The 14,626-nt window shown below is 44.7% G+C and overlaps 1 protein-coding gene across 3 annotated transcripts in view; it reads right to left on the reverse strand.

The window, feature by feature from the left end:
• The window catches only part of Asic2 (acid sensing ion channel subunit 2), a 1,075,866-nt gene that overhangs the window by 8,990 nt on the left and 1,052,250 nt on the right, over positions 1-14,626 (reverse strand). For all 3 annotated transcript variants that reach the window (XM_036197770.1, XM_036197769.1, XM_036197772.1), the window contains 3 exons: positions 6,695-6,845; positions 4,231-4,287; positions 2,751-2,904 (listed from right to left, as the gene is read on the reverse strand). In XM_036197770.1, coding sequence (XP_036053663.1) covers positions 2,751-2,904; positions 4,231-4,287; positions 6,695-6,845 — 362 coding nt within the window. The remainder of the gene's footprint in view (positions 1-2,750; positions 2,905-4,230; positions 4,288-6,694; positions 6,846-14,626) is intronic.

A 14,626-nucleotide genomic window follows, 5' to 3' on the forward strand; every position in this document is an offset into this window, starting at 1 on the left:
TGTTTTGCTAAGTGGACATGTGTCAAACTGCCTTCTAAGTACTTATATTTATAACCCTAGATGATTGCAGTCCTCAGCACTTGGTCAGAGGAGCTTCTGTCTGCAGTGAGCAATGCTAACACCAAGACTCATAATGGTTGAAGTGCAGAGAACAAGTGATTGGTTTTTTGTTTGTTTGTTCATTTTTTTTTTTTTTTTGAAACTGAAATCTGACCTGGAACTCACTCTGTAGACCAGGCTGGCCTCAAACTTGCAAAGATTCACCTGCCTCTGCCTCCCGAGTGCTGGGATTAAAGGTGTGTGCCACTACCGCCCAGCCAAGAATAAGTGATTGTTAAGGGCCAATCTCTAAATAGAACCAACCCCTCCACCCTCCTGCCCCTCAAAGGCTTGGGGAACACCATGGAAAAGAAGGGAGAGAGAAGGAAAGAACTGGAGAATGAGGAAGAGTACAGTGAAATGCTGTCCTCTGGACCTGCCATGGCCATCCACTGCGCTCTTGGACTCAGTGGCTAAGGTTACCTGAACAAGACCTGTATAAGGCGGAGCCCATCAGCATTCCTGCAGGGATTGGGGAGGGACTCATGAGGCCTCACCCAATGGTTGCTAAGTGAGAAGTCATTTTCTTCAGTGGTATAGCCACTGGTAACTTGCCTGCTCTTCAGTAAACAACCTCACCCATGCTCATGCAAGCAAGTCTAATTAAGCTCAAGAGGACACACAAATACTCCCCCAAACAACAACAAAACACACAAAGATGAGGAGGAGGAAAAGGAGGAGGAAAAGATGAGGATGAGGGAAAGAAGAAGAGATTCTGCTGGAGTGGGAGAGGATTGAAAGAGGGTAACTGCATGTGAAAATGACCACAATATATCACATATATTATGAGATCATCAAAATAACTTAATAAACAAGTAGAATACAAATTTGATGAGCTGGGCATGGTGACAAAGGCCTATAATCCTAGCACATGGGAGTTGAGGCCAGAGGATCATGAATTTGAGGCCAGCCCTCCAACATTAGTGAGGCCCTATTTCAAATGAAATTATTAAATGCAAATTTGAGCTTGTCATCGACCTTCCTATTCTAACACAAGGTCCCTCTCCTGAACCTCACCCCCACTCCCCCTTAGCTCATCCTATGTGACCTGTGACATGTCCATCTTTCCCTTAGTCTCTGATGTTCCTTGTGCCAACTCTGCCCTAAGTCCCCCACCAGGACACACTCTTCTGTTCATTTACCCCATGTAAAGGGATTTTTTGCACCCCAGATCTGAGCCAGAAGGATCAGTGGTACTTGGTAGAGAGCAAAGAATAAGAAGTTGTTCCTGCCATTTGGAGAGCTGTACAGGGCAGCAATAAAGAAGGACTCAGACTGGGAAGGAAGGTAGAACACGGGGAGGGCTGTCTGTTTAAATTCCTTGAGAGACCAGATCCCAAAGCCTGAAGACATCAGGCTATGTCTTACTGCCCTGCATCTTTCCATCTGTGCTGTGGCTGACAGATATTTGTTTGTGGTACCTGCCTCCTGTAGACTCTTTGTCCTGTATGCGATCCCAAACTAACCCACATTATAAAGAACCTTCCAGCTCCTGAAAACCTACAAAAGTCAGCTAACCCTCCTGTCTGGAGAATTCATCTGAAGGCTTTCTTTTCTGGGTCCCTCCCCAACCCCTACCACCCACCTCTTTCACCATGGCTCTATCTTTTTATTTTTTTTTAATGATTAATTTATTTTTATCTCATGTACATTGGTTTGCCTATATGAGGGTGTTGGATCCCTTGGAACTAGTGTTACAGACAGTTGTGAGCTGCCATGTGGGTGCTGGGAATTGAACCCTGGTCCTCTGGAAGAGCAGCCAGTGCTCTTAACCACTGAGCCATCTCTCCAGCCCCCTGTTGTTTCTTTCTAATAATCTCCCATTTCAAGGCCTGATCATGGTCTTGGATGTTTCTCCTGATACACCTAGTTATTTTTTTCTTTTTAAAAATATTTTTCTATGTGTGTGTGTGTGTGTGTGTGTGTGTGTGTGTGTGTGTGTGTGACAACAGAGGCCAGAAGAGGGTATCAGATCCCTTGGAGCCGGAGTTACAGACATTTCTGAGCTGCCCTGTATAGGTGCTGGATCCGAACACCACTCCCAGCTGCTGAGCCATTTCTCCATGCTCACTCCTCTTAACCCTAATTCTTGACAGATAGTTGTGTCAGCTCCTTTCCTGAAAGGAACCACTCACTTAAGAGCAAGTCACACACTGAAGCAGTATTATAAAGGAAAACACCACAGTGCCTGGGGAGGAGAATAATCTAACTTTCTAAGACAATGCTATTTAAATGGAGACAGGTACCTGGAGGAACCAGCTAGGCAGAGTGGCAGGAAAATGGAAAAGTGTTTCCAGAAGAGGGAATCGAAGGCTCAAGACCCACCAGGAGAATTACACGTTCTTTAGAAAGGTCAAGCTTTCCCTGAACCTTGCCCAGAGCAAACTACAGTCAACTACGGTTTTCCCTTAGTGTCTGTATATCTCAATTATAACCAACACTGTCCCAGACGTCATTGCCCTACGTGGCATTTAATCCTGCACTTATCTCTCCGGGAGGCTGCAAGCTCTTTGTGGCTTTGTCTTCTGAGCTTGGCACACAGCAGGCGCTCAATTAATGTTTGCTAAATTGAGCTAACTGCTTGCTTTTGTGTGTGTGTGTGCCTCTTTCTGCATGCCCCTCCCTAGGTCCTCCCTTTCCACTTAACTTACGAGATATATTTTTCAGATTTGTTAAATTTCTTCTCCAGGTACTTGGCTGACGTCTTGCTGGGGATCTTCACCATGGAGAGCTCTTTGTTGTAACGGGTCAGGTTGCAGGGTGTCCTGCAGAGACAGTAATTGCTGTCCTTTTCTGCCAGGAGGCCTGGAGGAGAGAGGAGAGGGTCTCAGGCAGGCGGGAGTGGGGGCGAGAATCTATGATCCAGAATACTCGGATTCTGGACATTAAGAGAGCAAGCCGGGCGGGGGAGCTGTGCCCCAGGAAACCAGGCTAGGGAATTGCTAAGATGGGATTGTGTTGGGGCCTTCTTTCCTTTCTGCTTGCTGTTACTGTCCTCTGGCACTTTCAAAGTGTTGATCCATTGCCACTTTTAGTTCCAGGGGGAAGCCTGGCCCCTCCCATTCCCGGGACTTTCTCCTGTGACTAGAATCAGAGTTCTGACCCACAAAGTGGGCCACCATGGAAGTTAGCATGGAGAACACTGTGCTTGGAGCTCAGGATTTCATATTCTTCTTGCTGGTTCTCTTCATAACCAACACCATGCCCTTTGCCTACTGAGAGGCCACACAGGGAAAGATCCTTGAATCCTTTTCCTGGAGCAACCTAAACCCTTTCCTCCACCCCCCACCTCCCGACACCCAGAACACAGCTCTCCCTTTCCTCTCCAACCAGACCCGGTGGTCGAAGGCACTGTTGTCCTCTGACAGGCTCTCTTTTTAACCAAACTTCTCCACTGCTCAGGCCCGCTTTGGAAAGAAGCCTGGGACTGGAGAGAGGGGAGGTAGACAGCAGGACAGCTGCTGAGCTACCCCAACCCCGGCCTGTGTCCTCCTCCCTCCCTGTTTTCCAGCTGGGGAGCCAGCAGTTATTTTAGACCTCAAATGCCTTGAAGGCTATAAGAGGAGGAGGGTGGGGGAAAAGTGGGGAGGTGGCAGCGGAGGCATAGTGGGGCTCCAAATGGCTTGTGTTTGCACACATGGGATGGGAGAGGACCTCCCCTCTCTGCCACTTCCTCTCCCTTGGGCTCAGAGCATGGGTGGGAAGGACATGCTGCTTTCAGATGAACTTGGTCCTTTCGTGTGTGTGTGTGTGTGTGTGTGTGTGTGTGTGTGTGTGTGTGTGTGTGTGTGTGTTTGGCTTCACCAGCCTCCTCCAGGTGACCCAGTGGCCCCTTGGCCATCCTCTCTCCATCTCTGCTGTCTCCCTGTATCCTCCACTCCCTGTGAAATCCACTTCTCCATCACCACCTCTGTGTCTCCTCTCCCTCAGGCCCCTTGCAGCCCTCATCCACCTGTATGGTTCCCTCCTCTCCTCTCTTCCTTGCCAGCTTCCTGCAGCCACCCCATCCTTCAGGGCTTCTTTGTGCTCATCCCTTCCCTGCTCCATTTTCCATGGCTGCCTTCTGTGTCCCTACCAGATGACCCCACAATCCCCACATCACCTCCCACCCACTCTGTTCCGAGTACTGACCGAGGGCAGGCTCTGCACACTCCTTGTGCTGCTCAGGGGTGCAGAAAGGAGCATCTCCTGCAGGGAAGGAAAGCAAAGAGAGAAACAGCATTAAGCACACATGAGCTATGCATGCCAGCAGCGCCTTACTGGCCCAGTCAGTGAGTGATTCCCAGCACCCACAGGGATAAGCTGTCTTCAGGGAACAGTCTGGGGTGCCACTGTTCAGTGTCCTCAGAACTGGAGGTGACTTCTGATTTGCTGTGAGGAGGAGACCATGAGACCTGCCTGGCCCTCTTCTGATGGCTCACAATGGTGGATGATGGGGGTAACTTGTCTGGAAGACTGGAGACAAAACAAGGTGAGGGTGGGCTGAGAAGGAGGTTCCTTCTAAACCAGGTCCCATGCGGTCTCCTTGAACCCTTGTGTTAGGCTTCCAAGTAGAAAAACATGGGGCTCAGCACCGGACTTTCCAGACAGTGAGCTCCTGGTGGTAAGGTGGGGTTGGCACAGGGGTCTGTGCCATCCGGAGACTGCTGCTTCTCAGTACACCACACTGCTATAGGCAGCCTGGGGTGGCTCTGTGCCTCCTCACAGCCCTGCCCATCACCTCATGCAGTTGAGATGTCACAGGTAATGTCATGGCTGGAATGACTGCAACCTCACTTTGTCTGCTTGCCTCTGGCTCAGGTTTCATGGCAAAAGCTCATGGCTGGGGGTTTGGTCTGGTCATCAGGCAAGCTGATGCTAGTTTTCCTAGTCTTTCTCTCTGGAATCTTTCTGTAGAACACTAAGATCTCTCTCTCTCTTTTTTTTTTTTTTTTTGTTGTTGTTGCTGATTGTTTTATTTTCTCCTCTTTTCTTTTTTTCTTCGTGAAATGCTTAAAGCCAAGATCCACCAGAAATGTCTTTTTTGAACCATTTTCCCTCAAGTCCTTTTTACAGCATCGAAGAGCTGGTACAGTTCCCTTTTCCAATAATAACATGTTAAGTGGTGTGGTTTCCATTTTGCCCTGTCTTCCAGGAAGCTCATAGGCAATTTTAATGTCATTATTTAAAGCAACACACATTTCTCCTCTTATACTTTTATAGGTCTGCAGTCAGCCACAGGCATCATTGGTGTTGGGAAAGTTATGTTCTTTTCTGGAGGATCTAGACCAGTGGTTCTCAACCTTCCTAATGCTGCAACCTTTTAATTCAGTTCCTCATGTTGGGGTGACCCCAACTGTAAAATTGTTTCACTGTTACCTCATAACTGTAATTTGCTACAGTTATGAATCATAATGTAAATATCTGATATGCAGGATATCTGACATGTGACCCCCAAAGGGATCACAATCTACAGGTTGAGAACCTGATCTAGGGGGACAATCCACTGCCTCTGTAGTTTGTACAAGCCACTCTCTGAGTCTTCCCTCAGAGCTACCTCTGACGCCAGCCACGGGAGCAATATTGATTTCAAGGTCCAGAGTGGCTTGCTTGGCCCCATTCCTATGTCTTTCCATCCTAAGGTCAGTGGCCTCAATAGTATTGGCAAAGTCTCTCTGGACAGAGTCAGTTCTAAAGATCAACAATTCCAATCTTGGATGATAAGATCATTACTGATCACTAATGAAATAATTCAGAATTCAGCCATGAGGAGACTCACTTGAGAGCTGTCACAACAAAAACAATGGGTGATGGCCTAGGTCTCCACCAGAAGGATTGTGTTAAATAAGCTTAAATAATGTGGGATGTAAGCACTAGACAGCAAATATCAAAAGGGACAGCATTGCTCCAAGCTTTTGTTGGTTTTAGAGCATCTTTTCATTCTTTTTCCTTTCCTTTTTTTTAAGATAATGTAAGGAAGAACAGAGAGGGTTAGTAACATTGGTCATCCACACAGTGAATGGAGAAACCTGAAACAGAAGCTAAGGTCCATGCCTACAGTGCCAGGTACCCCTCCTTGCTACCACTGTCCTGCCCAAACCAACTCCCGCTCCGCAGTCCTGCCTCTCACATGCTGACTGCCTCTAATGAGATAGCAACAAGCATTATTAGGCTGACAATGGAAGTGTCTGCACAGGCACATTTATTGGCTCACTAATAGACTTTTGCCACACTTGAAAGAGAGCTAGACATTTGGATGCAAGAAGGGAAACATCTGGGTGAAAGCCACAGACATCTGGATGTTCAAACAGGCACATTATCAGGATGTGTGGATCACAAGCATCCCATTATCTGGACGTTGAACTCTGGAGGAAAGAGGAGCCAACAACTGGCAAGCATATGGAGCATGGAGATGGAGGTGATGCACACATCTGGGCACCCCTGCCTACCAGGATGCTGCTCTGATTGATGGACGGACAGAATATTTCCACCCGCCCCTTGGTTGTCAGGTACCACAGTCTCTCTAGAACAATATTTCTTTGCATCCTCCAGGAGTGGGTGAGCTGTTTCCGGTCAGGGTGGGAACCTCAAAGGTCCTGGGGGCTCTGACACCCACCTGGCATGTGGACCATACGGCAGTTGCAGTTCTCTACAATGTAGCGGGTCTCACAGTCAATCCGACAGGCGGTGATGCTGTAAACAGGAAAGAAGTCGAGCCCCATCTCGGAGGACCGACACTCCCCCCACGGTGGGGGCAGATATGTGAGCTGGAAGACAAACAGGAAGGAGGACACAGTCAGCCCTGGCAGAGGATGCTCACTGCATTTCCATGGACTCGTTGGTCTGCCTATTCAAAGGGCAAATAAGCAATCGAGCATCTTCAGCAACCTAAACCCTACTGGCCTTGTGGACCTATTTACCATCTGGATACCATATGAGTTTTCCCACTTTATTTATTTATTTACTTAGTCAATTTTCATGGAATTTTGCTCTCATTAGTATTTTTTATTTAAAGATTTCATTTTTTTTTGTGTGTCCATGTATGTGCCTATGAGTATGAACACATATGCATGCATATGCCTGGTAGAGGCCAGAAAAAGGCATTGGATCCCCTGGAGCCACCATGCGGGTACTGGGAACTGAACTTGGGTTGTCTACAAGAACAATGAATGCTCTTAATGGCTGAGCCATTGCTCCAGCCCTGTCCTTGGAGTCTATTATCCAAGCTGTGTCTGTCCACATCAGTGTCAACTCGTGGCACTTGGAATGACCCATCTAAATTCTACTTTGTTGACTGGGAAGACTGGGGCCCCAGACACAGACCTGGAGGATAAGTCACAGAAGAGGCTCCAGCCACTGTCATTTATGGTCCTGATCATGCTGTGGATGACACCCCAGTATGGACAATGTCACTCTTACTCTCAGAGGTCCAGGAACCATAGATTTTCAAACATCTATTGTACTTGCTTGAGAGGGATGTGGAGGGTAATGGATGAGAGAGTTAATGGTCCTGGGGCACTTTCGATGCTATTGCTAAGCAAACTCTTTAAGCCCAGTTTTCCTTTTAAGATGGAAGAAGAAAAACAATAACAATGTACACATTTGGGGCTAGGGTAATGTGCTCACTGGGTAAAATGCTTGCCACACGAGTGTAAGGACCTGAGTTCAGATCCTTAGAACCTGTGGAAAGTCCGTCATGGTGGCAGCACACATTTGAGCGCTACCATGATGAGAAGTAGAGACAAGAGGGCTCCTTGAAGCCTGAAGGTCAGCTAGCGTGGTGTACACAGTGGAGAGCGACAAGAGACCTCGTCTCAAACAAAGTGGAGCTTTGAACTCTGATCTTCCACACTCAATATGATATATGTACACACACCCCAAATCTTATTTTTTTGTTTGTTTGAGAAAGGGTCTCACTATGTAGCTCTAACTGTCCTGGAACTCACTCTTTTGAGCAGGCTGGCCTTGAACTCACAGAGATCTGCCAGCCTCTGCCTCTTGAGTGCTGGGATTAAAGGCATGAGGATAAAGGCATCTGGTCACACTACAAATCCTAAGAGCACAGTTTGAGTTCTGTCAAATGTGTATCATCTACCTGTGTAAACACTTCGTCAGTGAAGACATGTGACATTTTTATCCCTATAGAAAATGAATTCATATCCTTCCCAATCAGTGCTGCAGTGCTCTTCCTCCTGGGCAACCATGCTCATGAATCACACTGTGTGTCCAGTCTCTTTTCAAACTTCGATAATTGACAGTTTGCCCTATGTACTTTTTTGCCAGCTCCTTTCAAAAGGATGGTTTTGTGGTGTTCCACATGGGGCGCACCTGGAGTTCATTCCTTTTTGTCTGCTGGGCCATTCTCTAACATAGGAACACTCCTGGCTTGTTTAGTCATTCACCTAAGGGTGGGTGTTGGGATTGGTTCTATATTTTGATAATTATGAAGAAGACCCCATAAGTATTTGTTTAATTAATTTATAGGCAAGGTCTTGTAGAGTACAGGCTGGCCTCAAACTTGTTGTGTAGCCAAGGATGATCGTGACCTCCTGATGGTCCTACCTCCATCTCCCAAGTGCTGAATCACTGGCATGTGTGACCATACCTAGCTGAGTGTTTGAATGCTTGGCCCACAGGGAGTGGCACCATTAGAAGGTGTGACCTTGTTGGAGGTCAGAGGGCAGCTTGCAGGAGTTGGTTCCATCTACCAGGTGAATCCAGGGATCAAACTCAGGTTGTCAGGCTTGGTGGCTGGTGCTCTTACCAGCTGAGCCACCTTCCCAACCCTCCACTATCTTATTTCCAGCAGGAGTGAATGACAATTGTACTCTCTTCACATCCATGCTGGCTCTTGTCTCTTTGTTGGTTTTAGTCATTTTTGTTGGGGTTCAACTGTAGCACCTTGGTGTTTCTGCTTATAGTTCCCTGATGACTGATGATTTTTGAACATAACTTCGTGTTTTATCAGTTATTCATATATTGATTTTCTGTGACACATGTTAGAGTCTTTTGCCCTTAAAGAAACCTTGCTTGTTTTTTGTCTTTATTGTTGAGATATAAGAATTCTCTGGAAGAATGGTCTGAGTTTAAGGTCTGAGATAATGTGAAGCATACACCTTTTCTCTATAGTCTAGGTCTTTTGTCTTAGTGGTCTTTTTTTTCCTACTTTAAAAACCAGCTTTAAGAATACATAATTCACATGATAAATAGATCAAATTTAATGCATAACTGATGCATTAGTTTTTTTTTAGATTCATTTATTACATGTGTGTGAATGTTTTGCTCATATGTATATATGTACAATGTGAGTACCTGGTGCCCTCAGAGGCCTGAAGAGGGCGGGCATCGGATCCCCTGGAACTAGAGTTGCAAGTGGCTGTGAGCTACCACATGGGTGCTTGGAACCAAAGTCCAGAAGAGCAGCAAGTGCTCTTCACTGCTGTGCCATCTCTCTATCACTTTGAATTTTTAAGAAAATGCATGTCCTTGTGATAATCACTACAGTCAGGACATAGAAGACATCTAATCTCAAAAGCTCCTCACTTACAATCAGATCACCCCACCCCCTTTGCCAACCCTCAGGCAACCATCCATCTGCTTCTGTCCTTATTTTATAAATGAGTTTCATGTGTTCTAGGATTACATAGAAATAGAATAACAGAGTATGGATTCCTTTGTGGCTGGCAGCCTTCTCTCAGCAAAATGTTTTTGACATCTATTCATACTCTTGAGTGTATCAATACAATAGCTTATTCTTTTTGATAGCTTGAATTTTATTTCTTTGCTTATAGTTTTCATTTTTGCCACACTGTTTTGCTTAAAAATTTCAATGTGATGTTGGAAAAAAAAAATCCCAGCGGGGGTGGGTATTTTCTGGCCTCGTTTCTGATCTTTGAAGGAAAGAGCTCCTTATTTTTCCATTAATCACCATTGATATATTCTTACTGGCTGCCTTTGTTGTATTGAAAAAGTTCTATCCTATTTCTAGTCTGCTAGAAAAAAAATCGTTTTTTTCTAATTTTATTTTGTTAATTAAAAATTTAAAAATTATGTGTATGTGTGTGTCTCTGTGAGCATCAGGTGCATGCAGGATCATGGAGACACCAACAGAGGACATCCCCCCCACCCCACCCAGTAACCACAGAGGGAACTGGAATTACAGGGAATTATGAACTACCATGTGGGAGCTGGAACCCAAACTTGGGTCCTTAACAAAAGCAGCAAGCACTCTTAACCACGAAAGCATCAATTTTTATTTCTTTAAAGAGAATCATCAATAGATACTATGCTTTGGTAAGGATGTTTCCTGCTTCTAGAAAGATGATCACATGATTTCCCTCCTTTATCTGGTTAGTACAGTGAATGGTGTTGACTGATCTACAGATGTGGAACCCATCTGCAGTCCCAGGACAAGCCCTACTTGCTCATGTCTGACTATCTTCTTTAGATTCTGCCATGTCTAATTTGCAATCATTTTCAAAAGAAGTTTTGCATCTATATTTAAGAAGGATATTGCATTTATTTTTCTTATAACACAATTTTGGTTTCTTTTGTACAATTTTGGTTAGCCTAGGTGAGTCTTGAGCAAACTGTGTGACTCAAAATGACCTCTACCCCAGGATCTTCCCCAGCCCAGCCTTCTGGGTGGTAGGATTAGAGGCTTGAGCTTTTTAAGTGTTGGTGCTGGGATTATGTTAATTTTATAAAGAGTTGTCCCCTTTGTCTCTGTTTTTTGAATTTGTATAGACATAGTATCATTTTTTACTTTGATACTTGATTGAATTTACTAGTGAAGCCATCTGGACCTGGTGTTTATGTGTGCGCATGCAGATATTTTAAATTATTAATTCAATTCCTTTAACAGAAGCAGAGATATCAAGATTTTTCTATTTCTTCTTGCACTAATTTTGGGGACTTCTGTTTCAGAAAACACAGTATTTTTATTGATACTTTGAAGATTTCACACATACATACAATGTATTTTGGTCATGTTCACCGCTTACTCCTCCCTAATTCCTCCCACACCCTTCATCTCCCCTCCCTTTGGTAACTTGTGTTCGTTTGTTTGCTTTTCTCCCAAGGAATGTGTTCACTTTGTCTAAATTTTTGAGTCATTACATTTGTATATCACATCCTCTGTCACTTCAAAATACCTGTTAAAGCTGTGGTGATGTCCCCTCATGCAGATGTTGGTGATTTGTGTTTTCTCTCACTTGCCTGGTTTCTGACTCCTGATTTAGTTATACTTTGGTCAGAAAACATACCCCTTGCAGTTCATTGCTTCAAGACATATTGAGATTTGTGGTGTACCTTGATGAATGTTCCATAGGCATCCCTAAGTATTTACATTCTGTAATTCTTAGTTATTATTTATTTCCATCTTAGTAGGTTTTCTCTTGCTATGATAAAACACCATGACCAAGAGCAGCTTGGCACAAGCGTGTGTGTGTGTGTGTGTGTGTGTGTGTGTGTGTGTGTGTGTGTGTGTGTGTGTGTAATTCACCTTACAACTCTTAGGTCACACTCCATCACTGACAGAAGTAAAGGCAGGAACCTGGAGGCAAGTGCTGGTGCAGAGGCCATAGAGGGGCACTGCATACTGGTTTGCTCCTTGTGGTTCACTCAGCCTACTTTCTTATACACCCCAGGACCAGCCTAAGGGTAGCACAATCCCCAGTGAGCTTGTCCCCTACCACATCAATTAAGACAGTACTCCACTGACTTGTCTACAGGCCAATCGGTGGAGGTGATTCCTCAATTAAAAATCCCACTTCCCAGATAGGCCTATGTTTATGTCAAAAACTAACCAGCACAATTTCATAAAAGGCAGTTAAACTATTTGATAGTGTTGCTCAAATCTTTGATACCTTTAATAATGTTTTTGCTTACTTGTGGTTTGGACTTGAAATGTCCCCTATATGTTCATGTGTTCAATGGTTGGGCCCTAGTTCAAAGTGCTCCTTTGGAAGTACCTAGAGCTTCAGGAAGTGGGGCTAAGCTTCAGGAAGTGGGGCTAAGCTCTAGGAAGTGGGGCTAAGCTTCAGGAAGTGGGGCTAAGCTCTAGGAAGTGGGGCTAAGCTTCAGGAAGTGGGGCTAAGCTCTAGGAAGTGGGGCTAAGCTCCAGGAAGTGGGGCTAAGCTCTAGGAAGTGGGGCTAAGCTCCAGGAAGTGGGGCTAAGCTCCAGGAAGTGGGGCTAAGCTCCAGGAAGTGGGGCTAAGCTCTAGGAAGTGGGGCTAAGCTCCAGGAAGTGGGGCTAAGCTCCAGGAAGTGGGGCTAAGCTTTAGGAAGTAGGGGGTTAGAGCTAGCCCTTTGAAGATGTACCTGATCCCTGGACCCTTCACAGCTGTGAAGTTCTGGTCGGGTGCACAGGCCAAACTGTCTGAAACCATGGGCTAAAAGAACTTCTCCCAACTTGAAGCTGTCTCTCTCTGGCATGCTGGTGACAGCTAGGCAGGAGTTACTGATACACTGCATACGCATCGATGACTGAGGAGAGAATGCTAACTGCATAGTTTGTCTGTTTCTCACCTGGCCAATTTTTATTTGTGTATTTTTGAAACTTATTAGACACCTTTCTGTTTAGGACTACTACATTTTGATGAGTGGATCTTGCTACCATGGTGAAAGAATCACCTTCATCACAGGTAACATCCTTGTCCTGGGGGTTTCTGTGCTAGACGTGGCAGCTACCGAACACTACTGTTGGTATTCCCCAGTCCTTCCCACCCCTGTCTCACTCATCCTTTCACTCTGTCAGGGTCTTTGTGTGCTAAGGCATGTTGCATGTTGCTATTCAGTTTACCTAAAATCTTTGCCTTTTAATTGGGCATTGAAAAATCTTTGAGACTTTATTTTTATTTTATGTGTATGAGTGTTTTTGCCTGAACATAAGTTTGTCCACCTCATGTCCCTGGAGGTCAGAAGAGGGCATCAGATCCACTGGAACTGGAGTTATAGATGATTATGAGGCGTCATGTGGGTGCTGGGAGTTGAACTCAGGTTCGCTGGACCAGTGCTCTTAACCACCGAGGGACCTCCCGCTTCCTAGGGAATTTGTCATCTATTTACACTTAGTACAACCCTGGATATGCAGTTACCATCTTGCTCTGTATTTCCTGCTTGTCTCCATTACTGTATCTTATTTTCTTCCCTCTCCTGGCTCCTTTTGCACTAGCAATAGTTCACTCCATATTCCCTGCTGGATTTTGACTTACATCACTTTGTACTGCTATTTTTAATTGTTGCTCTGGGATTTAACACTATTCATCTTTATTTTATCACAGTCTACTTTGAATTAATGTTGTTGCAACACATGCAAGTCTGTTTACATATTTTAACTTTTACGCTGTGGCTCTAACTACTTATACTACTACATATACTAAAACGACTTACTGTAGAATACTGTTCAGACTATTTTTGCCTGAGTAGCCCACTAACTTTTAAAACAGTTGATGAGAAGGAAACTTATACTTTATATTTACCACGTTTATACTATTTTCATTATTCATCATTTCCCCCCATAGATCATACTTTTCCATTTGATGTCATTTTCCTTTGGTTTGAAATCCTTTTCAACATTCCTTCAGAGTGGCTTTCCCGTGGCAAACTTCCTCGGTTTTCATCTGTCTATACAGCGTCTTAGTTTTATTCTTTCTCAAGACTATTCTGGCTGTGTATGCCATTATAGCTGGGTTAGCTCTCTCTTTGAGCATTTCAAAGATGCTCCTTCTCCCTCTCCTGTTCCCCACTGTTTCTGATGAGAACCACTTATGATTCTCCATATGGATTATTCATTCTCTGTTTCTCCCTCCCCCAATTTAAGATTGATTCGCTATCTTTGATTTTGTAGGATTTTGGCAATATCATGCCTTAGTGTGATTTTCTTTGTATTTTTATTGCTTGGGTTACTGAAAATCATGGATCTGTGAAATGATGCTTTTTGAACAAATTTAGAAAAGTACAGATCAATATTTCTTTAATTATTTTCCTTCTTATTCTTTCCTCTCTGGAATGCCAATTTTATATATGTCGTGATCTCTCTATATAGGTGGCATGGACTCAATATATTGTCACTGGAGCTCTGTTTATTTTTAATCAGTAATTTTTTTCTTTTTGTATTCCATTTGAACATTATCTGGTGTGTGTGTTGGGGCGGGGTATGTGTGTGCATTGTTTGTGAGTAAGTGTATGTGGCAGCCAGAGGTTCACAGTGGGTGTCCTTCTCAACTACTCTCCACCTTAGTTTTGGGCAACAGTCTCTCACAGGACCTGAAGCTCACAGATCAGGGTAGCCTGGCTGTCCAGCTGACTCCAGGGATCCACATGTCTCTCCCTCCCAAGTGCTGAGATTGCTTTGCTACCCTGGTCTTTTACATGGGTGCTAGGGGTTCAAACTCATGTCCTCATGCTTGTGCAGGCAACAGTGAGCCGTCTCCCGAGCTCCCAGCACTCAGGTCATTTCTCTTAACTTGTCTTCAAGTCTGATGTTTCCTTTCCTGTCTCATATCCAGTCTTCTATTGATCACACTCAACGATGTATAAATGCCAG

This window comes from Onychomys torridus, chromosome 8 (assembly GCF_903995425.1).
Source record: "Onychomys torridus chromosome 8, mOncTor1.1, whole genome shotgun sequence".
NCBI lineage: Eukaryota > Metazoa > Chordata > Mammalia > Rodentia > Cricetidae > Onychomys > Onychomys torridus.